The 26,231-nt window shown below is 36.5% G+C and overlaps 2 protein-coding genes across 4 annotated transcripts in view; one reads left to right on the top strand and one right to left on the bottom strand.

Moving 5' to 3' along the window:
- Positions 1 to 26,231, top strand: part of LOC131435811 (EGFR adapter protein-like) — a 150,317-nt gene that overhangs the window by 74,867 nt on the left and 49,219 nt on the right. For both annotated transcript variants that reach the window (XM_058604024.1, XM_058604025.1), the window contains one exon: positions 15,006 to 15,078. The gene's annotated coding sequence lies outside the window, so the exon portion shown is untranslated. The remainder of the gene's footprint in view (positions 1 to 15,005; positions 15,079 to 26,231) is intronic.
- On the bottom strand, positions 10,765 to 14,316 carry LOC131435812 (uncharacterized). 2 transcript variants are annotated; one of them, XM_058604027.1, is made up of 3 exons: positions 14,247 to 14,316; positions 13,735 to 14,181; positions 10,765 to 13,682 (listed from the first exon to the last, which is right to left on the bottom strand). In XM_058604027.1, exons 2-3 carry the CDS (start codon positions 14,068 to 14,070, stop codon positions 13,218 to 13,220), a joined length of 801 nt encoding a protein of 266 aa, XP_058460010.1. In that variant the 5' UTR covers positions 14,071 to 14,181; positions 14,247 to 14,316; the 3' UTR covers positions 10,765 to 13,217. The 2 variants fall into 2 exon arrangements, with proteins under 2 accessions (XP_058460010.1, XP_058460009.1); XM_058604026.1 differs by lacking the exon at positions 14,247 to 14,316 and having other exon boundaries at positions 13,735 to 14,190.

Genomic DNA, 26,231 nt, shown 5'->3' with positions numbered 1-26,231 from the left:
ACTTTCCCGGACATACCCATCGCTGGTCTGCGGGAGAAGGTCATGCACGCGTACTTCTATGGCATTGTCCATCATGTACACAGGGATTTTATATTTAACATTGTCATGATCAATACTGTGCACCCCGTTATTAACCGAAGTAAATGCAATTGCATCTTTTTCACGTTTGAACATAATGTACACACAGTTAGACGCCTTGTTGAATTGAATCTCACTTACATTATTAGCGTCTAGATGCATTCGTTCCTTAAGCAAGATTTCAATTTCGGTTGCTGCTGGTCTAACTTTGCAGCGCTTGAAATCAATACAAATTGAATTTGGCCTTGTAGGCCAAGTTTCAGGCTTTGTTAAATCGTATTTGCCCATTCCGTACACTCTATTGTTCACTGCACTGTATTGTCTTTGTTTCTGTCGTTGCGACCGTAAGAAATTTTCGACTTTGTCGGATGCGATGAGAGCACGAACTGATATACAGGCAGTTGATAATTGCGATAGAATCATTTTACTATTGCCGCTTATTCTAACTATGTGCATATAACCTTTGTATAAGTTGTGTCTATGAAAATGTCTGTGAATGCTCCACACAAGGTTTTTGAAATATTGCAACCTAGTATGAGAATCATCAAGTTGAATCATCGGTTCGATTTCCTGCGATAATTGTCAACTTGCGATTCTCTCTTGGGAAATTCTACACAGCAACGATCATTATCAGACTGTAAATTTTATTAAGGGCCGTGAAATACTCAGAGTATGAAGTGGAGCGAAGAAAAGTAGAAAAATTCTCTCGCGGTTCATGCATTGAGAGACTCGAGTTCTTGTAGCATCTTCTACCGGATTGAAAATGTGGTATACAATATAGATAGCAATATAGCAGCTTCTGTCAAATTTTCGGCAATCACCAACACTGAGCACATATACATAATAATTCAAGCACGTTACAAGTATATATACATTTGAAACTCGGAGGTTACTAAGAAGTTATTTAGAGAGAGAAAGGTGAGATCTGAGATAGGACACTGATCATTCGCAATCTGAACATAAACGGAGTATTGTTCAATCGGGTTGTCGTCAAAGCTGTGTTTCATTACAATCAGAGTATCAATGGAGAGGATAATTCCTAGAATTATTTTCGACCTTGCTTTCACGAAATATTTCCGAGCAACGCCGGGTAAACCAGCTAGTGAGAAAATAAAATCAAATGTCTAATGCACATAGCTAAATCGCCACACCCGAACCGTTTCTTAGTTCATACTCCAGCAAATCTTAACACTTTTTGTTGTTGTTTTGCCACCTCCAGTCGGAAACAAATACACGTCATAGAGCGTGAATTACAGTCCATTTTTCGTCAACTTGATGAACGACGAACCTTTTCACGTTGCTGGAAGCCGTAATTTTCTGTGCAAAGGTAACAACATGGATAAATAGAAAAACGCTTGATTTATTGCAGTGCGAACATGAAATCCTTTATGTGGGTTTGAAAACCTTTCTCGGTCAATTAGACACTAATGAGGGATCGCTTTCCATTGATATTTGTAGCTTTCGCTAAAACCAGCGCTGTGCATTAATCATGCTCAAGTTGTAACTGTTCGGATGAAAACAGATGATAAGATAATAATACTTCAATATAAACCAGGACATGATTTTCTCAACCGATCCGAATACACAAAGAAAGAAACCCGGCCGTATTTTACCAGTCTTAGGGATCCTTAAAGTCAGTTGCAGAAAATCCAGTTGGGCATCGAATAACGGGTTTTTTTCTGTACTTTCATCATGCATTCAGTCATCGACAGAAGAAAAAAAAACTACACAAAGTGAGCGCGGGAACGCCCAACGAATACCATTTAACGCTTTAAGGACTATTCACACATTTCAGTTCCGTGACGGTTCAGTGAAAGTGCCTTCAGTGCGCCGTCAGTGTTCTTTTTTATCGGTACCCTTCCGTTCCGTTTCCGTGCTGTTTCCGTTCCGGCACAGCCAATGCAATGACATACCGACTTCAGTGAAAATGAAAAATATCGGTGACGACGAATTTGAGTTTGCCGGACGGACGCGACACTGACGGCGAGCTGCACTGAAACGGCACTGTGCTGGATAGGTGTGAATGCGCGCATAGAAAACGAATGAAATAATATTAGTATCCGTGCACGGTGTTGTGCCGGCACTGAACCGGACCGGATATGTGTGAATAGTCCTTTACTCGAATCCACCGTGACCGGCACAGGGAGGTTTGGCACACTGTTCTGCCCCCCTTCGGATGAAAAATGAGCAGTGATATGTGTAATTTAGCAAGTCGCACCAAAAAAGTATTAAACTGAGAAAGAATGATTGTTTCCCGACGAATTCAAATTACCGCTAAGTCCCCCTTCCACTAACGATTTATGGTTTGCTCTTTTCTTGTCTTGCCACTTTTCGCAAAGGTGTCTGACGAATCTCTTCGATCCGTACCTGATAGTGTCCTCTCCAACAGAAATCATTAAGACTATCACTCCGGGCAATCTATGAATGGGGAGAGGAAATTAAAACTTGGCATGCTCGCGAAAACAGCTATGAATATAAATTACGGCACACAATGATGCGATGCAACTCCGTGACCCACTGAAGAACTGAAAATAAGCTTCGTTCCGCTACTTAAAGGATAACTTTAAGATCCAAAAAATAACATGGCCAAACGTAAAAGTTGTTCTTGTCTGAAACGCTCGTGGATTTGGTTCGGTTTTTACTGCCTGCTGAAACCGAATCATCGCCTGACCTGGGTATGCAACTGTTGCTGTGTCCGGGAGGATTGCATATGTGTATCCAAAGGATGAAGTTGGCTTGCCGGTCGCGGTGGTCGGCGGTGGTTTCCCATCTCCGGTTCACTGGGCTAGTGTTCGGGGTCGCAAGAAGGCTGAACGTACGTTCTATGAAGAGAACTTGCTCACATTGGGTCGGAGAATGTTGTTTGGGAGTTAACGAGATTTTATCTTTCCTGAGGTTTCTAAGGGAAATAGAAATTAAATAGTGAGACCAAGCCGGGCAGTCTGAAATTGAGATTCGCCTGGGTTCAGAGATCATCATGGAGCGAGCTGTGAATCCGGAGTGTTCGGTGGATCGGGTTTTGGGTTTCAATGGGATTACAGTTAGTGCAAATGGGGAGCAGGATTAGAAACATACGGAGCTGGATGAAAATGTTGAGTGGTTCTTGCTGCATTTACTTATGTTTCTGCATTTCCATTCGAACAGAAGAGAGCGATGTATCGATAATGGGTTGGTCATTCAAGGATTTTGTTTCATAATTCCCATTTTGTGTTTCACAATTGAATCATATTTTATTAGTTTGGGAAGTTTCGACGACAAGGTAGGATTTTCTTCAGAACATTAGAGATTAAATATAAAAGGTCTATGCGAATGTGAGTCCGTTTCGCAACAATTTCGGTTTCAATAATGTGCATTGATACTCGTTGTTGATAGTTTTTATTTCTCGAGAAGCATGCAATGACAGTCCCATAAAACCATTCATTCCGACCCATTGGGGTTCCTATGCGTGCCTCGGAGCATTCGTGCAGGCTTCATTTCATCGCGGGGAACTACAGCTTCCAATCGTTGCCAAAAGTTCACCCGATTTCACGTCAGCATGATCAAACACGCATTCGAAGTACACTCGCGTTCATATTTTTGGTGCGGAGGTAAACTGCGTGACAACCAATCCGTCCCTAAATATGGCGTGTGTGCTCAATACTAATTCTTTGTGGTATCTGCTAGCTCGTGCAGCTTCAGTTTTTGCTCGATCGAAATAAATTCATGCATTTTTTTTGGTATTGGCCTATGTAACCGCACCGGAGTCTCCGATGCTGTGGACTTCATCGATAGTGGAGTTTTGGTCGTCACTGAACTCTCGAAACGTATTTCACGGTGTAATTTGAAGCTCAAAACAGATACCCTTTTTTATTTAAAATGATTTCAGAAATTATGCGTTTCCTGTGGTTTTCCAATGTAATTGTTTTATTCGCTTTTCTTCGCGCTGTGTGTGTCTTCTGCATGAAAAAAATCATCACGTGTTTTTGTATCTGATGCGGTTTTCCAAAAGTAATTCGCGATGTAATGATCAGTGCAGTAAAACTTCATTCATTTCGATTGAAACTGAATGTGGAACACATTGACGATCTCTCTACTGCAGTAAACTGACGGCCCGAACGGGCAGCATTCAGTTCATCACTCGTTTCTCTTCAATCGAGGCTCAGTTCAACCACCGTCAGTTGATCTCTTGAAGTAAAAAAATATCTCTTCCAATAGTGTGAGAGCGGCCTTCAAATGAGGTTCATGTAAACATTCGAATTGGATCAAAAAAATGGATGAAAGACAAACCAGATAGCTGAAATATCAATCACCGAATACACATAACTTTATTGTTTCTTCCTTCAGTTTTCATTTTTAGTACTTTACTCAATTTATAATTATATTCGCTTTGGTAGTAAGCAAGCTCAAACGAATATAACTATAAATTGAGTAAAGTACTACAAATGAAAACTGAAGGAGGAAACAATAAAGTTATGTGTATTTGGTGATTAATATCTGCACACTTAAAAAAAACCCTGTGATTTTACATCTTATTAGATGCACATAAATGGAGCGTCGCAGTTCACGCAAATTTACGTCGAAGAACATTTAATATTGTGTCTAAGACTCCATGACATGAAATTCATTGAAATAAAAAAAAAGAATACTGATAGCAACCGCCGCGACTGGAACCGAGAATCATTGGATCGCAAGTACGTCTGTTGATCGACTGAGCCACCTGAGCATGCTGGTAATAGGTGCGTTTAAATTTATACAGTCGCACCTGCTAGCAGAACGCAAGTTATAGTCGAAACCAGTAATAATCAAGCTTATCTAACATTAAGTCATTACAAATAAAATCATCAGTCATTTGACAAATTAGGTCTTTATGAATTACATCGTATGAGGGATTAAGTCACCTGTGAAAATCAATTTGTTCTTGGAGTGTGGTTTGGCAATGAAGCAGCTAGACTACTTGGCACTTGAAACTGAGCAAGCAAAACTTCAAATGACTAGGTACGATTATTCAACTGACGATGAATTCTGGGAGCTTCACTTGAAAATGGCAGTAAAAGTCAAATGAATTAGTAGGGATATGCTGACGGTCAGCGGCCATAAGTTTCATTTTCATCTTATATTATTCGATTGAAAATGAAATTTTACCGCACTGGTAATGATATTTGTAGTACAAAGATCTAAAAAAAATTATTAGATTTTTTTATGCAAATTTCCAAATTTACGCAGTTCCTTTCTGTGAGGTTTAAATAAAAATCTTCGGTGTAATGTTTTGAGAGGGAACGAATACTGATTCTACTTCACTCATCATCATCATCTACCCTGGGCTGGTGGTCCAATGCATAGGGCGTCGGTCTTACAAGCCAGCTGTCGTATGTTCGAGTCCCGGCCTGGAAGGATTCTTCTAAGCGTCAGTAGAATCGTAGCACCAGCCAATACAATGATTCTGTAAGCTATAAAAAATGCGCGTCTGCTGCGATGTCTGTTGAAACAAAACGGTAAATTCAAGGCTTTGTTGTTTTTATGATGCCAAACTCGTAAACCAAAACTGGCTGTCAAAGCAAAACAAACTTGCAATATTACGCAAAAAAAAATCAATTCTGATTGCAGTCAAAAAGGTTACACTTTAGACAAAGCTAAACTTACACTCATATTAAAATTTGATCAGTTTTTAACGGATAAAATAGATTGGGAAAATGACCGGTGAGTGCAACTATGTATTAAAAACCGTGAACCGGTTAGAAGCTATCTACGGGTTCGAGACACGTCGGTAATATTTTCGCGGTAAATAGTTGCATTCGCATGTCATTTTTCCAATCTGTTCTCTCCGTTAAAAACTAAGTATGTGCGTTTCACTTTACCAGGTGCATATTGGAGCAGTGCCGAATTTATTTTTGTCTGATTTGCCATACGTTGCAAAGTGGTTCAAAAGCGCAATTTCACGCTCTTAATTGATAACTCATAGGAACGTGGTTTTTTAGGTACAGTATCTTCAGCAAAGTTGCTCAGAATGATAGAAGCCATCTTTTGGCAAATTTTATTTATGTGACTAATCCCCCTAAAAGTGAGATAAAAATATTATTTTAGTTTAGAGCCAACATAGGGGCTAAGTTACTTCGACAAAGTTGTTCAGAAAGATATTTCAAACAAATTTGCTGGAGGTACTATTCCCGTAACTTGAGTGTAATTCATGATATAATGCATTTTCTGAAAAGGGTGTCCTAAAACCAGTTTTTGTAAGAAAACACATATATTTTCAATTTATATTAATTTTTCATGTTATACAAAGTTTTTCATCATTAAAAAGTACACAACTTTCTCAAACACACTATGCTGCTATCATTTCAGTTTAATGAAATAGAGCAATTTTTCATGTTTTTTATTGCAAAATTTCAACTTGTCTATCATCAAAAGGCGCGGAAAGGTGCAGATGAGACTACTTACATATTAAACTACTTCGAAAGAGCTTTCATACCGTGGTTGAATTACTTATCTGCGATCGTCTGCAGGCGAGATATGTTCTTTTCAAATATCCTTGTCCTTGCCATTTGCAATGATAAGGTTCATTGTATATCAGACCAGACTATAGGATATATTCGTTACCATGGTAACTCACACAATTAAAGATTTTTATGGACATCGAAGTCTACAAATAGAAAAATTTAGTAATCATTACAGACGTTTTTTGAAAGTGAGATAAGAAGCCACGACTTTGAAAAAAAGGCAATCATCATGTCGAATTACGTTATGTCATTTTTTGGTAAGTTTTTCTATAGAAAAGCTCTGCGGATAAATATCCTCTATTCATCAATTGAAGTGGAGATCAATAAACGCTTGCTATATTGTACTGTTCATAATGATTAAGAAGTTTCTTTCATATAGATCTCAAGAGTATTATACACGCGAGCAATACAGATCACTTACGAATCGGGATCCCATGAATTGGTTATTAGTTTCATCGGATCCTTTGGTTACAAATATTCGTGAATGGCCAAAACAGTCCAAAAAGAATCTGTCGGACGATCCTAAGAGCCTTTTAGCTGATTAGAAACATTGTCAGCTATCATAAAATAAATATAAATAACTAAAATATATGAAAATATATGTGTTTTCTTACAAAAACTGGTTTTAGGACACCCTTTTCAGAAAATGCATTATATCATGAATTACACTCAAGTTACGGGAATAGTATCTTCAACAAATTTGTTTGAAAGATCTTTCTAAACAACTTTGTCGAAGTAACTTAGCCCCTATGTTGGCTCTAAACTAAAATAATATTTTTATCTCACTTTTAGGGGGATTAGTCACATAAATAAAATTTGCCAAAAGATGGCTTCTATCATTCTGAGCAACTTTGCTGAAGATACTGTACCTCAAAAACCACGTTCCTATGAGTTATCAATTAAGAGCGTGAAATTGCGCTTTTGAACCACTGTGCGTTGGTTGAATCGAAGAGATCCACTTAACCATAATTACATAAGCATACGTTATGCACCATTTTGATGTGAATAATCTTTAAAAACTTTACAAAAGATGAGAAAGTTTTATGCTTGCTGGAAAAAGAATGTGAATGCCAATTCCAACAATCTAATTCCTACTTTCAGTGCACAAATTTATTAACGAATCCAGATAAATTCAATTGTAAAAATATAGAGCAACAGATAATATTGTCTATTTTTTATGCTAAATCGGAATTACTTTTCCCTAGGATTCTATTATTAAACCTTTAAATTCTGCACGTACTTTTTTCACTAGTTTTACTACTTGTAGATTTTTTCAGTGTCTGAAACAAAACCAGAATAATTTTTTTTCATTTCTCTACAGAAAGGTAATGGAATTATTGGAAAACGGGACTTTATAACGGAGCTTCTGAGAACTATAGAGTTAAATACCTTTCGACTCAGCCTGACGAAATCGGAAAATGACTGTTTGTGTATTTGCTATCGCCGCTCAATCTTCTCGAAGATGGCTAGACCGATTTTAACAGACTTTAAAGATCAAATGGCTGTAACTTCTGGTTTCAGAGATATGACGGTAACCGACAAAACACATTGTTTTATTACCGCTCAATTTTTTCAAAGATGGCTAAACGAATTTCAACAAACTTGTTTAAAAGCTACTAATGGGTCATTGAGCAGGTTTGAAGATCAAATGGCTGTGACTTGTGCTCCCAGAGATATGATTATATAAGTGACGTAACCAATATATCCCGTTGTTTATTTGCCGCATTTTTTTTTCTCAGAACTGATTTCATCACACCTTGAAAGCAACTAATAGATCATTGGACAGGCTGGAAGATCAAATGCCTATCACTTCTATTTACGAAGATATAACGGTATAAGTGACGTAACCAACACAACGCACTTTAATTCTCACCGCCCGATTTTCTTAGAAATGGCTAAACCAATTTCAATAAACTTAGGTTCGTTTTATTGCTACTATTAGTTTATTAAGCAGGTTGGTGTCAAAAATGAGCCGAAATTAGTGGCAGAAATTATCTTAATATAATGAAAAAAATATTCAAATGATACTGTTTCGATGAAAGACTAAGGCATCATTACATCACTAGGAGGGTTAAGAATAGCATTTTTGAATTTTTGCCTACTTTTAGTAGAAGTTTTACGTCAGAAATTTCCAAGCCAGAAATTTTTACGTCAGGCATTTTTACGTCTTAATTTCTATGTCATAAGTTTCTTCGTCACAGATTTTTACGACAGAAACCTTTACATCAGATTTTTTTAACGTTAGAAATATTTCGTTGAAAATTTGTACGTCGTAAATTTCTACGTCAGAAATTTTTACGTCCGAATTTTAGAAGCGGTTTTTGCAAACAGATTTTTGAGCTTGCATCCTGATTTTTTGAACAGTTCATAGAACGTTTGTTGTGCAGTTTATGTGAGAAGTTTTCAATTTTAAGTTCTCAACGCATAACCAAAGACATTACTTTTAAGGATTGTTCAATTATGAGTAAATTCTATTGTGAAGATGAATCCATTATTTTGCAGTAGAATACCACAAATACTACATTAAATTATTAATCAATGTGAAAAATGAGTGTTCGGAGAATAGAAGCCTACACACTTAAAAAAATCCCTGTGATTTTACATCTTATTAGATGCACATAAATGAAGCGTCGAAGTTCACGCAAATTCACGTGGAAGAACATTTAATATTGTGTCTAAAGCTCCATGATATGAGATTCGTTGAAATAAAAAAAGAATACTGATAGCAACCCGCCGCGACTTGAACCGAGAATCATTGGATAGCAAGTACGTCTGTTAATCGACTGAGTCAAAGAAGCATACATCTGCTTGGTTGGTGAAAGGTGCATTGAAATTCATGCAGTCGCGCCTGCTAGCAGAATGCAAATTACAGTCGAAACTAGTAAAATTCAAGCTAATCTAACATTAAGTCATTACAAATGAAATTTTCCATCATTTGACAAATTAGGTCTTTATGAATTACATCGTATGAGGAATTAAGTCACCTGCATTATTCAAATTTTTTTAGTGTGTACACACCAAAAAAAATGAATTTGGAGATATTCAATGAACAAGTTGAAAGACGTCGTTTTCAGCTAAACAATTCTTCCTTCAGAAAAAAATACTTTCCCGACCGCTAAAATCAATTAATCATTCTGAAATTTTCACCGAATAATCTAAACTAATTTTCTAAGAGATTGTCAGTTGGGTTTTTTAATATTCGTCACCGTTTCTGGCATAAACATGCGTTAAATCCTTTTCGAAATGATTCCAAATTCAAGAAAATTTTAAAACCTGTTTTATGATCAACATTAAATTTATTCGGATGGAATAGTTCCGCAGTGAATAATTTTTCATTTTGACATACTTGGCATATTGGATTTTAATTACAAGTTTGGGACATTTTCTGATGACTGACTTTTCTGTGTCATAAATGTACTCTAGAACCATTCAATTTGCTCTGAGTGAACCTGTCAGATTTATGGAAGAGAATGTTTGGAAGTAATATTAAAAGTGTATGCATGATTTTATTCTGGTACAAGTTGTTTTCGTTTTAGTTCAGTCGTTAGTCCGGGTAAAAGATTTTATAGGAGCTTTAACAACTATTATATTACTTATCAAAAGATACACTTATTATAGTTGTCATCAAACTGATAATGATTGCAGTATCAATTAAAAAACTTTTATAACTTTCAATCAGAACCATAAGGCATTCGAATTGTTACTTGAGAATGGCAATTCGAAGTTTGAAATATGAAAAAGTTATTATATAATTCAGCATTTATAAGTGCACTCTTAGAAAAAATTAAAATTACACATAACGTAAATCCAAGCAAGCCGTATTTTCATGAGCGGTGACAAATCATTACATCTATTAATCTATCAAATTAAGTTTAACATCAATTTCGATATCAAATTAAGAATAATCAGCTGACTCATTTTGGATCTATCGAAACGTATATTTACGTGATTTTTCTAAAATATATGAAGTTTCAACGTTATCTGATTCTTATGTCGGTTTCCGATACCTCAGTTGTTGCTTTTGTGTGGATTCCCAAAGTTCTTCTGTTTTACCTTTCTCATATAGAAAGGTTATGCAATTACTTGAAAAACCGACTAGTGAAAATTGGCCCGGGGGGGCAAGTGTCATATACCATTCGACTCAGTTCATCGAGCTGAGCAATGTCTGTGTGTGTGTGTGTGTGTGTGTGTGTGTGTGTGTGTGTGTGTGTGTGTGTGTGTGTGTGTGTGTGTGTGTGTGTGTGTGTGTGTGTGTGTGTGTGTGCGCGCGTATGTGTCAAATAATCTCACTAGGTTTTCTCGGAGATGGCTGAACCGATTTTGACAAACTAAGATTCAAATGCAAGGTCTCGTGGTCTCATACGGAATTCCTGAATTTTATCCGGATCCGACTTCCGGTTCCGGAGTTATAGGTTAAAGTGTGTTCAATATTGTACACCGTCACTTAAACCGGCGGAACAAAAAACGTAAAAAAGTTCTAAACTGGTCTCAAAACAACACAAATCGATAGTCATGATCAGTAGGCAACTAAACAAACCGATTCCAGCTATCCTATCCGGTTCCGGAAGTACCGGAAATAGTGGTCATATATACTAAAATGGATTTCCACAAACTTAGATTCAAATGAAAGGTCTTCCGATCCCATACGGAATTCCTGAATTTCATCCGGATCAGACTTCCGGTTCCGGAGTTATAGGGTAAAGTGTGTTCAATATTGTACACCGTCACTTAAACTGGCGGAACAAAATCCGTAAAACGTGTTATAAACTGGACTCTAAACCATTATTCCCAATCTTAGGCTCAATTGAAAGGTCTTATGGTCCTACCAAAAATTGATGCATATTTTCGGATGCGACAAACATTTAAATCGTAATTTAGAGTGCGTATTAGTAGAGTTTGTATGTCATGTTAGTTGGTGGCCGTACGAACCGACTTTGATTATACAGGTTCTCGGGTTCCGGTGCCGGAAGTGCATATAATAGTGAATCCACTTCGTTTTCTTAAGGATTACCTACGCAATCAAAGCACTGTTTTATTCTGTATGTTATACTAGTTAATGCACAAACAATATCTTGGTTTCTTTCAAAAATCGAAGAAAAAATTTTTGAATAGAATACCACAATACTATACATGAGAAAGGCATCATTACACCACTAGGTGGATTAAAACAGGTTTTTTTTTGCAATTTACATAAATTATTGTTTTAAAGATTTTATTCAACACGACTCAACAATCTAAACCACCGGAGCTTGCCACTTACTTTTTGTGTAATGAATATAAATGTTTTCTAACTATCATTTGTTATTCTTGGGAGAAAAGGCGCTTTCATTTTTACAACCTTGAGCAATTAGTAATTTCTAATTAAATAAAACTTTAACTCGTTCTACAAAAGGTCGCGAACGCACCCGTTTGAAGTCAACATCTTGTCACTACGTCAAAAAATGTGTCTTGTGTCATGCAGTCTAATTAAGTAACTGTAATTAGTTTAAGGATGACCAATAATGCTCAATTAAATTAATTAAAAATGCATCTTTCATTGAGCTCACAGCAAATTTGTTGTATTCAAAATTTAATCTGTCCAGACTTTGTCCCAAACAAACCTTACATGGTGGTGAACAATTGGTTTACTTCAGTTTTTTTTTAAATATCTGTCTGACATAGTCGATAAAATAAACCGCTTACGAACGCACATATAGAATCATAAAACAATACAGCGTGTGGGAATAATAAAACGATTCCGAAAAAAGTCTAGCAAACAAACAAAAGATGCCGCCGCCGATACGAAAAAATGCAGTTGATATTAACTTCAAATGGGCAGCCTTCCACCTTCCAAACAAAAAATTGAAATCTTGCTTAAAGTACAAATGTATCTCGAATTAAAACAGGTGGATTTACTGCAACTAAATAAAATGTATAGCATCTTCATTCAGTTCTATGAAGAGTGCAACGCTATTGAATTTGATTCGTTTTTTTTTAATTTCGATTGGATGTTTCGTGTCAAATTTGTTTGCAGAATTACTCGAAGAGCCACTATAATATTTGGTACATGAATACAATTCTTTTATGCAGTGATTGAATTGTATCAGATTGTAAATTCAACTGAGTTAGAACCCGTTCTTATTATTTAGACTTTGCTTTCATAATGTAATTATGAATTCCAATATACGTCTAATCTGACGTTTTATTCGAAATCTTTTCAATTTAGAATCAACCATCACTTTGCGAATTCGTTCTTCCGTATTGCATAAAAAATAGTCTGTTGGCTTTCGATCGTTCGAAATCTCTTTCCTTGAACTGAAATCAGATAGGTGTATAAAAAGTACTAGATAATTAAATGAAACAATGCCGGCAAATGGAAATATCATTTGTAATATACGTACATATTGTATTGAAACTGGTTTGAGTTGATTCTATCATACAAAGAGAGTTCCTGTCATTGTTTTGATAGTAAAACACAAATAAATCAACGAAACCACCACTTAGTTTAGTATAACCAATGCTACTCACACCCTTATGGTTTTACTTAAGATATAACCTCATAAATGTCTAACAATTCACCTCGAAAGAAGTATTGTGACGTGAACATTTCAACTTTTTCAACTTAAATGCCTTGAACAGAACGTAACAATGGAAACATTGAAACTTTCCTGTCGTTATATGAAGTCATTTTCGACCGAAATCACGCACACAATGCTTGAACTGTGCTTCACACCGAGCTCCATTGGACTCGAATTCGTTGAGCTTGGGCACACTTTTGTAGATAATTTGCGCGATATTTTCCGGTGGATTCGTTGGTTCGGAATTGTCGCGTCCTGTCTCCAAACGATTCCGAACGACGTCCTGCATTTTCCAGATGAAAGGTTTAATTTTGCAGAGTAAAAGTTTGATACAGTCCGTATCTTCCGATGCTGTTTGTTTCAGATTTTCTAAGTCTGCCTCCAGGAAGTCGGTGATGTTTACCTCGCGAATCGGATCCAACATCGAGCGAAACTGTTTCGATCGATTGTTCAATACCCAATCCAGCGGAGATTCGGACTGTAGAATACTGGATGTTTCCTGCTTCGGTGGATCTTCTTTGGAAATTTGATTGAATGTGGGTTTTCTGAACGTTCCCAAATTGGTTGCAATCTGAAGTGAAACACAATGAGTGCGATAAATTTGGCGAAACAGGAGAACCTACCACGTGCGCTACGAATATAAGGGCATTCATAACCAATGCACCGAGTTTGTTGCCATCCATGCCAAGGATCTTCCACATCAGTGACATCATACTGGACGCCTGTTGCTGCATCGGAACGGCAGTGTCCGGTTGAGCAGAAAAACTCGGACCCGATAATCCTTTCGCTACTAAATCCGCTACGTCCGATATTGTATCGATACCGAACAATTTCCCTGCCATCCGGACCCCGCTGGTGAGGTTCTCAATGAAATCTCCGGCCACCGGATCCGGTCCGCGACCGACTCTCAGCAGAACCCCAGCCAGAACAATGAACACCAGAAACCGCAACCGCTTCATCCTGCACCAGCTACACCAGCGACGGAGTGACTGAACTTGAAACTCGACTCCGGCTGCTTTGGAATCACGCCGACTGCAGCTGTTGGGGACGGTTTGTAAATCCGACACCGTCTGGAAAGAAAATAAGTGTGCAGAAGCGGGTGGCGACAACAACAAAAAAAACAACTCCCGGATACCCTCGGTTGGTTTTTTAACAGTCGCAACAGAACCCGACTAAGTAAGAGAAGCCCATGGTTGAGTTGCTGTCACTGATTTCTGTGTCGCATGCACAAACGGTTCTGTCACATGCGTATAGGCAATTCCGTGTGTCCTGGAGTGGAACTAAACTGAGGCATTGAAATGACAGTCCTAGTTCAGATGGGGACATAAATGTCCTACGTCGAACGGAACCGTTTCGAAAAATCATTAGCTTGAGTGCAAATAAAATTTCTATTGATTTTTTTAGTAACTGTGATTTAAAACTGCGCTTCATGATAACTTGAATAAGTAAAAAATTTACATCTTTAAATTTTCATCAATTCAAGTCAATTCAATTTGCTTCAACATCGTAGGACACATTTGCAGTTGGATAACGTTCCCTCACTATAGCTTGCATTTATTGTCATGCTAAACATGGGTGGAAAAGTACTACACAACTGCATAACTACTTCGGTTGACTGTCTTCCATTTATGGCGAGAGGCTCTGCAAAATTGTTTTGCAATTCAAGTTAACTTGGAATAATTTTCAAGTCTGTATGACATAATGCATTTAGTATGGAAATGTTTTCTTGAAGTCTTCAAACGTTTTTAGGGAATAGTTTTAATTATATTCCTGCGTAAGATATAATTGGAAAAACTACTCGTCAAAGTTGAAATATAATTATTTTTTTCCTTTCAAAACAAATACAAAGATTCTACATTTTTAGTCATACATATTTATTTTTTCTACTTTTCAGGCATTTACAATAACAACAACTGTTCCAAATGAGTGTGACACAACAGAATTCAGCCGGCAATACTAACTTTCAGGTAAGTCAGAAACAAGCAACAAAAACGACGGTTGCATGGGAATATGTTGAGTTTTAATACTGTTTATTGATCATTATGTTCATATCACATCGAATGATAGTTTCAAATTTTAAACACATCATACCCTGTAGTTTCGGAGCCGGGAGTTCAATCCGAGTAAAATTCTATACTAGAAGAAAAATTCTATACTATAAGACTATAAAATCTTCCAATTGAGCATAAGCAAAATTGGTTTTGGCGTCTCTGAAAAAATGAAATGAGTACGGTTCCAAAAGTTTTTGACCACTACTTACGGCACTACCGGAACCGGAACTGAAAACCGATATAGCCGACATCGGTTCGTTTGGCCAACAACTAATATAATTTAAAATCTACAAATTGAAACAGTTTAGCAGAGTTTTGACTTTTTTGCATCGTCGCTCTAAATGACGGATGCGACGTTTTAGCACACTAACTAAATCTAGATTATTTGGCCAGCGTGTTGTAAGATCCAAAAAAATAAAGTAAATAAAATTAAACCAGTTTTAAAAAAATGTCTCTTAACTTTCTAGAAAACACATGTGAAAAATGAAAATGTTACACTAATCACCTTGTACTTTCGGAACCGGAAGTCTGATCCAGACAACATTCAATAGTTGCTTCTTGGATCGTAAAGATTTTCATTTGAGTCTAAGATTACCAAATCTTCGTTAGGACAACTCTGAGAAAATGAAGGAAGTACCGTTTTGAATGTTTTGAATACCATACTGCACTTCCGGAGCCAGGAACTTAGAACCTATAAAACTGAAATCAAGTTTTTATGTTATTAACTGACAAAACACTGGGATATTTTTTACGCGGTTTTTTATGCGGTTTCTTTCTAGGCGGCTTTGTTCACGCGAATTTACGAAGTTGCGAGATTTTTTTACACGGTTTTCTTGTTTTGTCTTAGAAGTTTCATGAACTTCGAGATCTGGTGTTTTCCTCAAATTTTTTTTGAAGTCAACTCTTTGACACCTAGAAAATTTTCGATTTTTAAAACAAAAACGTGCTCAATCCACCTAGCAGTAAGATGATACCTTTTTTATCAATCCGCATTGTGTTTTTTGCATGAATATTGTTCGGTGTTTTAGTTCACATGACATTATTTTAATGACCGTCGATTTAAGCGGTAATTTGAGATTATAATCATTCACTACTCTGTAATATCGAAACTGCAAATCGGATCGAATTTGAATCTAAAAGTGTAACAATCGATTGAACATTCTATGATATGTCGGAGTAAGTTCCACTTTAGAGTTTACGGTAATTTAAGGTTCTTCCAGGGCCTGTTTGAATTTTAAAAATTCATCATTCTGTAACTCCAGAATCGGAAGTCAGAATTGGATAATATTAATTAATTTTGTCTTCGTAGATCTGGCTTTTTTTATAAAACGATTGAGCTTTGAGAAACGATTCGATACTGGAACCGGAATTCGAAAATCGGTTTAGCCGAAGTCAGATAAATTCACCTGAGTAGCTGTTTAGTTTACATCTGTTTCAAAATGTTTGAAAATCAGTATAAACATCTTTGAGAAATCGTAGTGCGAATTAAATCCGAATCGAAAACTGAAGTTTATTTGGTTATCGACTATCCAAATCTGTAAACCCGATAAACCTGGTTAATTTATGTGCAATAGACATTTTTATATTAATCATCCTGTATGCCCTAAACCGGAAGTTAGATCTGACTGAAAAGCAAGATGTTTTACAGGATCTTAAAACTTTTCATTTGAATTTTAGATCGGTTCAGCCACAAATTTCATTTCGTTTCACATATCAGATGTTTCACGTTTACATGTAGTTCCGGAACCAGAAATCGGATCCAAACATAATTCAGAAACCTTGTTTAGGAGCATACGACTTTTCGTATGAATCTGAGTTCGTAGAAAACGGTTTAGCCATCTCCGAAAAATTTGAGTGAAATTATTTGTCACACACGCATTTGCTGATCTCGACGAACTGAGTCGTATGGTATATGGAAGTTATGTTTTTCCAGCTTTTATTGCTGTAAGTAGTTTAAATCAATATAATTATGGAATTACTTTCAACTCGAAAATGCTGATATCATCTGGTTTATAAATGCCATATTCGAACGATTATGTTGCCAAAAACGAACCGTGCTTAAATCGGTCCAAGGCAAATTGTCATGAAAAAGGATGCTGTACACAGTCTTTTGGGCACTTAGAAACAATTGTATGTCACAGTATAAAAATCGTGTTTTCCGTTGCTCCCAAGCATTTCTTTGTCATACAGTGCTCAAAACTTCTACTGCTGGAATAAGGGGAACAGTCGTTTACACAAAAATATTGATTTCTCCGTTAAAAATGGACGGATTTTAACAAACTATGGCTTGTTGGATAGCTATTACCATGCGGAATCTAAGTCTAAAAACACATTCTGTTTTCAAGGTCAATTGTGACAGATACTGTCAAAAAACTGAAAATTTTGACATAAAACTCCGTATAACTCAAAAAGTAAACATTCTATCTCAAAACCATTCAATAGCGTTTTGGGTGACGGGGAGACATTTCATTTGCGACTAGTTTGATCAAAATCGGTCCAGCCATCTCTGAGATCTCGACCTCTTAGTTGACAACACACATACAGACACACACACATACACACACACAGACATTTGCTCAGTTCGTCGAGCTGAATCGATTGGTATATGACATTCGGCCCTCCGGGCCTCGGAAAATTTTTCGAAAGTTTGAGCGAATTCTACACCTATTTTTTATATATATAAAAAAAAGGTAAAAAAAGGTAAAATATTGAAAATTTTCAATGGTAAATGAACGTCATTTATGTTAGTTACGTAGTGGTCGTTTTATGTAAGTGAAAGTATGCAGGAGAATATAACAGTTAATTGTAAAACAAGTTTTCCATGTGTTGAATAGATATTCTTACAGTATAAATGTTTCAATTGCATCTGAGAGCAATGTATTCTAGGACAGTTCATGTCAATATTATTAAACCGCTTAACGCTTAAAAATTTGCTGCTAAAGTGAAGTGGTACTATTTGTATTTTCTTAAAAGTGTATCTGTAGCATTAGGTTTACCAGCGAGCCATTCTGCAAGTGTAGGAAAATATTCCTAATTTCCTGTGACCATTTTTTCTTTGTCCATCCGTCCAACCGAACGGACGTGTTCACGGGACTCGTGTCGCAGTATATCGCGCGCGTATAAATATATATATATATATATATATATATATATATATATATATATATATATATATATATATATATATATATATATATATATATATATATATATATATATATATATATATATATATATATATATATATATATACTAGCTGACCCGTCGAACTTCGTCTCGCCCGTTTTTTTTAATTTATGTTTTCGGACAGTAGAATTGTCAAACGTTATGCTGTTAATGTATCTTTCCATTATTTTACTGATTACTTGGCTGCGATGAATTCATAAAAAAAATTGTGAATATGTTAAAAGCTTTTGTTACGCAAAAATAAAGCGAATGAACCGCGAATCATCTTTTGAGTCAGTGCATCGAATAGCAATCTCTCTCAGACTATGGTTTCGTCATATGGAATAAAAAGTTAGTCAAAAATAACAGAGATGACTACTTTAAATTGATTAGAACAAATTTACAAAAGCTGCCCTCGCGACTTGTAGTTCGTCACTTCTCGCTAGTCTGGTGATATTATTTAATCGTGTTTGATGAATGTTCGTAGCGTGACAATCACAGGAGAAAATTTCCATTAACAATTTAGCGATAAAACTTTATTTTTACTTTTAATGTATGACTTCTGGTCAGTCAGTAACTATTTAGTAAATTTTTTAGTGTGGGGAAGTGTGGTGGGCAAAAAAAATTAACATATCAGAGACTCGGATGTTTCGCATCGCTAAGTTCGACTCCTCTAGTAGACGGTAAAAGTTTAGATGCGAGAAATCTTCTTCTTACTTAAATGAACCTTATTACGTCGAATTTTCCGCACTTTATCTTCAAATCCTTACTCCTCCTTGAGTACTATGGTTAGTTTGATATTGTTAAAATATCGAATGATAAAAAGAGTAATTCTTGGACATTCGAAAGTTCAAGTTACCATTCTTTTAAATATTGTATCCATTAACTTTTACATGAACACTGCATTCGTTTAATAGTTTTATCAATAGTCATCTCATTAGTCAACACCACATAATTTTGTTTAGTACCCCACCTACAATTAATGAATGGTGGAGTTCGGCACTGAGAATCTATATCAGAAAGTTTTATATGAAAATAATGTGCAGTTCTTCTGTTATAGAGAAGTTAAGATGAGGAGTGATTGTACCAGTATCGTTCGAGTCAATGCATAAAATCTCACAACTAATGGTTTTCAATCCACCAGAATTTACCCGACGCGAACGAACTTCAGCATGCTAAATTCAAAGCAAACCTCTATGATTGATCTCATTATTTAAACAGCAGCATCTTATCATTGATTCGTACAAAAATCGTTCTATTTATAAGGTGATTTGTTCAACTCACGCCTACGATGGCCAACAATAAACAACTAACTGATTACATTGCACACAATGCATCTTCTAATAAACAGTATCAGAACTTTTGATCATGTTTACGGTATAGCTAGAACACTCATATGCGTTCCATCATTGAATCATTTGGCAATCAATAATGTTGATACCCAATTAAGCACGTGGCTCGAAATGACGAACCACATGAATTCACACAAAACCACTCGTTGCGCGCCAAATGATTCTTTCAACGATCTAGTATTCCTTTCTTCAACGGCCAAACACTTATGCAACTCGTTATGCGCCAAACACCTATCGATGATCTAGCAATCATTGGCGACTTTTTCAGTGGAAAATTCCATTGTCCATACAAAATAACTTTATTGGTTTTTCCCACTTTTCCGGTAAGTTTTCCTAATTTTTTTGATGTACGAACCCGGTGGGGGTAAAAACTGATCAAACAAAAAAAAAGCATCTCAATCCGTCCATCCGTTCTTACGTGATGCGATTACAAAGAATGATCTCTGCATTTATATATATATATATATATATATATATATATATATATATATATATATATATATATATATATATATATATATATATATATATATATATATATTTATAATTTTAATCGCTATCTCTGGAAGTGTCACGGAAAGTGCAATCGAAAATTTCATGCAGCCTGCGTGGGAACACAGAGAAACCACGAAGAATTATTAAGGACCTTCATGGTACCTCTCTGTATTGACTGTCAGCAGGAATTTGCCGAAGAACTGCAAATGAAAAAACTTATCCATCAACAGCAGGAATTGAACCAAACAGTCCGTGCCCAAATTGAAGCAAACCATGCTTTATTCGCACAAATAAAAAGCTTGAAAGTATCACATGACGCTCTCGACAGCATGGAATCTCTTTTGCTGAAGCTAGAAACGGACATAAAAAATGTAAACATTAATACATGCAACGCGGCCAGTAAAGTCATAAATCGCATTTCATCACTTTTGAATGAACGCGACGAAACTTTTTTAGCTGACATAAAAACCGCCAACAAGCAACTGTCCACTAAGACAGAAGTAAACCTTGAAAAAGTGTTTACTTTTTTCGAAAACAAAATTGACGGCGTGCAAACAAATATTAATGAAATAAAAAGTATCGACCCACCATGCAGCTTATCATCGAAAGAATTTTTGGACGACATCAAAGCACTGTGCAATGAAGCAATAATGAAGAAAGAGCAAGTCCCTCAAGCTCATCCATGTATTGCTGAAGAAATGGGAATCAGTGCCCAGTATGCTAAACCTTCACCGGAAAAAAAAGCTGACTCGGAAGTCATGTCAGGCTGGCGCTTCATCGTCAGCAAAAAAATATGGAAATGCAACTGGAGCGAGTATGACAAAAAACAGCGCACTCGACGACTGCAAGAAAAACAAGCAGAAAAAGCAAACCTCAGACGAAAACATCGGAAGCGGAAACAGCAAAATAATACAAATTACAGTATACGCAGTAAAAACAACAACTACACCAACAACAGCAAACACGACGACGACGACAACAACAACAACAACAACAACAACAACAACAACAACAACAACAACAACAACAACAACAACAACAACAACAACAACAACAACAACAACAACAACAACAACAACAACAACAACAACAACAACAACAACAACAACAACAACAACAACAACAACAACAACAACAACAACAACAACAACAACAACAACAACAACAACAACAACAACAACAACAACAACAACAACAACAACAACAACAACAACAACAACAACAACAACAACAACAACAACAACAACAACAACAACAACAACAACAACAACAACAACAACAACAACAACAACAACAACAACAACAACAACAACAACAACAACAACAACAACAACAACAACAACAACAACAACAACAACAACAACAACAACAACAACAACAACAACAACAACAACAACAACAACAACAACAACAACAACAACAACAACAACAACAACAACAACAACAACAACAACAACAACAACAACAACAACAACAACAACAACAACAACAACAACAACAACAACAACAACAACAACAACAACAACAACAACAACAACAACAACAACAACAACAACAACAACAACAACAACAACAACAACAACAACAACAACAACAACAACAACAACAACAACAACAACAACAACAACAACAACAACAACAACAACAACAACAACAACAACAACAACAACAACAACAACAACAACAACAACAACAACAACAACAACAACAACAACAACAACAACAACAACAACAACAACAACAACAACAACAACAACAACAACAACAACAACAACAACAACAACAACAACAACAACAACAACAACAACAACAACAACAACAACAACAACAACAACAACAACAACAACAACAACAACAACAACAACAACAACAACAACAACAACAACAACAACAACAACAACAACAACAACAACAACAACAACAACAACAACAACAACAACAACAACAACAACAACAACAACAACAACAACAACAACAACAACAACAACAACAACAACAACAACAACAACAACAACAACAACAACAACAACAACAACAACAACAACAACAACAACAACAACAACAACAACAACAACAACAACAACAACAACAACAACAGCAACAACAACAACAACAACAACAACAACAACAACAACAACAACAACAACAACAACAACAACAACGACGACAATAATGTGCACTACAACAGCAACTTGAACACTAATGGTAAAAATACCTGCCACAACAATAACAATAATATGTCATTACAACATACCTTACCCTTGGACAAGGACTTACTAGCAGCTGCACGGGTTCAATTCTCCGGGCATCCAGATATTGCCTCAAAATTCATAAATTTTCATAAAGGTGAAACAATCAACACTTACAAAGGAACAAGAAGTATTCAAAACAACACTACTCCGGTCTTAGGAAGTAATGACATCGAAGCTGCACCATCCACTAACTATGTGAACAGATCTTCAATATCACAGAACATAAATACATCTACAGTATCACAGGACATGAGTACAGACAGCCAATTCGAAATTGATCCAATGCGTCCTCCAATTGCACGTCTTACTTCACAATCTGCAAATGGCGACGAACGCTTCTTAAAAGCAAGGCTTCGTGACCCGAAAATAATGCACGTCGTCCGTCTGTATTTGTCATACATGAAAAATCAACAATCTACAGTATGCATCGAGGGTATGACACCAACTAGTATAAAAATGCTATTAGCATCAGAAGGCCTTCCAACAACACCTGACCACCTCCTACGAATCTTCATCGAAGTGCATCAGGAATATGGAATGAAACCTAAGGAAGCGCTGGCCGACCTGGACTCTTATGGGAAATTTTTGACAAGTGAACGTACCCGCCGACTCCAACTAATCCGGGAAGCCGAACACAATTTTACAAGGCCGAATTTTCGGAAATAACGACGCCCTTTGACGAAGGAATAGAAACAGGAATTAGTAATGTAAGTATTCCAGAATTCTCAAAAACTTCTTCGCTTCATAGACAAAATGTGACTGAAATTTTGGTCTATTGCCAAAATTTCAACCGCATGAAAAGCCCGGCCAAAATGAAAGAAATTCATCAAAATTTAATAACCTCCTCTTTCGACGTAATCCTTGGAACTGAAAGCAGCTGGGATGAAAGTGTTAGAAGCGAAGAAGTTTTTGGAAATAATTTTAACGTATTCCGGCACGTCCTCATATTCCAAGTCGTAGGGAAGGGATGCATTGTGTGTAAATAATGAATATTCAATTGCGGTGTGAAATCTTCATTTTCCTAATAATGGCAGTTTGATGTATGGGCACACAAAAGTCTCTGTGCAATTTGTGAGAAAGAAGGTCTAAATATGCGTTTTGTTGATTTTTTACGGAATTTACTTGAATGTAGCCAAAATTTAGAAATTTTGTCGAAAAAGTAGTGCAATGTTTCGTTTTCTCCTACGACTGGAAGTAAGATTGATTCATTTTCAATGTCAGAAATGGACTTCATTTCTGACATTGAAAATGAATCAATCTTACTTCCAGTCGTAGGAGAAAACGAAACATTGCACTACTTTTTCGACAAAATTTCTAATTTTGGCCTACATCAAGTAAACTCCGTAAAAAATCAACAAAACGCATATTTAGACCTTCTTTTCACAAATTGCACAGAAGACTTTTGTGTGAATACATCAAACCTGCCATTATGGAAAAATGAAGCATTTCACACCGCAATTGAATATTCATTATTTACACACAATGCATCCCTTCCCTACGACTTGGAATATGAGGAAGTGCCGGAATACAATAAAATTGACTTTGAAGTAGTCAAGTGTAGACTAAGTATAATAAATTGGCGGAACATACTGAGTACAGAAGGAAATGTCGACGTCGAAGTAAACAAATTCTATCACATTATATACAAAATATTAGCCGAAACTTTGCCTATGAAAAGAAGAAGAAAAAATCATAACAGCAAATTACCTGTATGGTTCAATTCACAACTAAAACATTTGAAAAATAGGAAACAAAAAGCACACAAAACTTACAAACAAGAAAAAAGTGACGATCATCTTCAAAATTACTTAAATCTATGCAATCAACTCAAAATAGCAATTAACACAGCACATGAAGAATATCATTCAGTAAAAACCATTCAAGCGAAGAGGTTGTGTTTCGATTGTACTGGCTCGTGAGTTAACGGCTGCTACCGAGACAATTCTAAGCTTCAGGTAGTTAAACTGCCCATAGCAAACGCAATATTCGGGGCGTTTCCCGACTGGAAAGCTAGCAACGAAGGCCATCCCGTTCATACGCACAGAGGTGTAGAGACACAGAGGTGCGAGAGCATAGAAGTGACGAGTCACAGAGGTGCCATCGCATAAAGGTGCGAAGACGAAGGGGTGCAAAGGCACAGAGGTGCTAAAGCAACCCAGTGCTGATCTACCAGGTACCAGAATTTGTACGCTGCGTAGGATCAAAAGAGACGGCATATATCGCGAGGTGCTACACTGCAAGCATCGCATTTGATCGCCACCAAGAGCAAAAGCACTGTACCTGGGGTCAGGTACAGCAAGTGCAGTGGTGTTCACAACGACGGCAGAGCAACTGAGATAGCAGTAAACGACAGAAGACTGCCAATTGGAAACAGCAAAAGACTGCCAATTGGAAATCGTTGGAAGAGCTTCACGTCGTTCTTCACGATAAAGGAACAGAGACATCAGCTACAAGGTAGATTTAATTTAATTTATTTTTTATTTCTTATATCTGAAATTTTACTAAACATAAGTTTTTATTTTGGTATTATTAATTTACAAAAAAAATTTAATGTAATGGATGATCTCATGGAAGATCATCCGAATCCGATTCCGGATACTAGTAAAAGTTTAAATACTCCGAGGGCTAAACATTATCCACAGGGTACCACTGGGCCATGGATAGTCTATCTTCGAAAAAAAGAAAAGATTTTAAACTTGATGCAAATTACAAAGGATTTGACATCACATTTCTCTGAAGTTAAAGAAATCTGTAAGGTTAATAGAGATAAAATTCGAGTTGTAGTTAACGACTTGAAACAGGCAAACGATATTGTAACCTGTAAATTATTTGCTATTGAATATCGAGTTTACATTCCATCGAAGGAGGTAGAAATTGACGGTGTTGTGACTGAAGCAAGTCTGACAGCAGATGATTTACTTAAAAATGGAGTTGGCCGTTTTAAAAACTCCATGCTTGAGGGAGTTAAGATACTCGAGTGCAAACAATTGTACTCAGCATCTATTGTCGATGGAAAAAAGTCTTATCGTCCCTCAGATTCGTTTCGCGTAACATTTGCCGGATCTGCATTGCCTAGCCATGTCTATATCGATAAAATTCGTCTTCCTGTTCGGCTTTTCGTACCGCATGTTATGAATTGCACGAACTGTAAAAAATTCGGACATACAGCTACTTACTGTAGTAATAAGTCCAAATGTATCAAATGTCAAGGGCCTCATAAGGATAATCTTTGCGATAAAGATGTTGAAAAATGTGTTTATTGTGGGGAAAGCCCTCATGATGATCTTTCAGTGTGCGCTGCATTTAAGCTGCGTAAAGACAAAATGAAGCTTTCTTTAATAGCACGGTCTAAGCGCACATATGCAGAAATGCTCAAAACGGTCATACATGTCTCCCCTTTGGAAACCGAAAACGGTTTTTCAAATCTTGCGGAGCCAGAGGAATCTGACTCTGACGGAAATAGTGAAGATACCTCGTTTGTCACTCCTCAAGGGTCTGTTAAGAGGAGATTAACAAACCACAAAATACCAAAAAAGACACCTAAAATTATACCTTCAAAAAAAGATCCCCGTGTTAAAGCTAAAAAGCCAAATTTAAAACCAAAAACTGTGCCTCCTGGTTTGTCAAATTCACAAACCAATCCAGGAACTAGCTCAAGAAAAGACAATAATCCAGTGGGCTCCATTTCACATTCACCAACAGGATTACTGAAATTTTCGGAAATTGTAGAATGGATTTTCGCTGCATTCAATATTTCTGAACCTCTAAAGACCATCATAACAGCATTCCTTCCAATAGCTAGAAC

This window comes from Malaya genurostris, chromosome 3 (genome assembly GCF_030247185.1).
Source record: "Malaya genurostris strain Urasoe2022 chromosome 3, Malgen_1.1, whole genome shotgun sequence".
In the NCBI taxonomy this organism is placed as follows: Eukaryota; Metazoa; Arthropoda; class Insecta; order Diptera; family Culicidae; genus Malaya; species Malaya genurostris.
The sequence above is the reverse complement of the archived record's forward strand: the minus strand, read 5'-3'. Positions and strand labels throughout refer to the sequence as shown.

Excerpts from the sequence above, each read along its gene's own strand:
- LOC131435812 (XM_058604027.1), bottom strand. The coding sequence starts at position 14,070 with ATGAAGCGGTTGCGGTTTCTGGTGTTCATTGTTCTGGCTGGGGTTCTG. Across the intron at positions 13,683-13,734 it reads TTATATTCGTAGCGCACGTG|ATTGCAACCAATTTGGGAAC; the intron begins GTAGGTTCTCCT and ends GTTTCACTTCAG.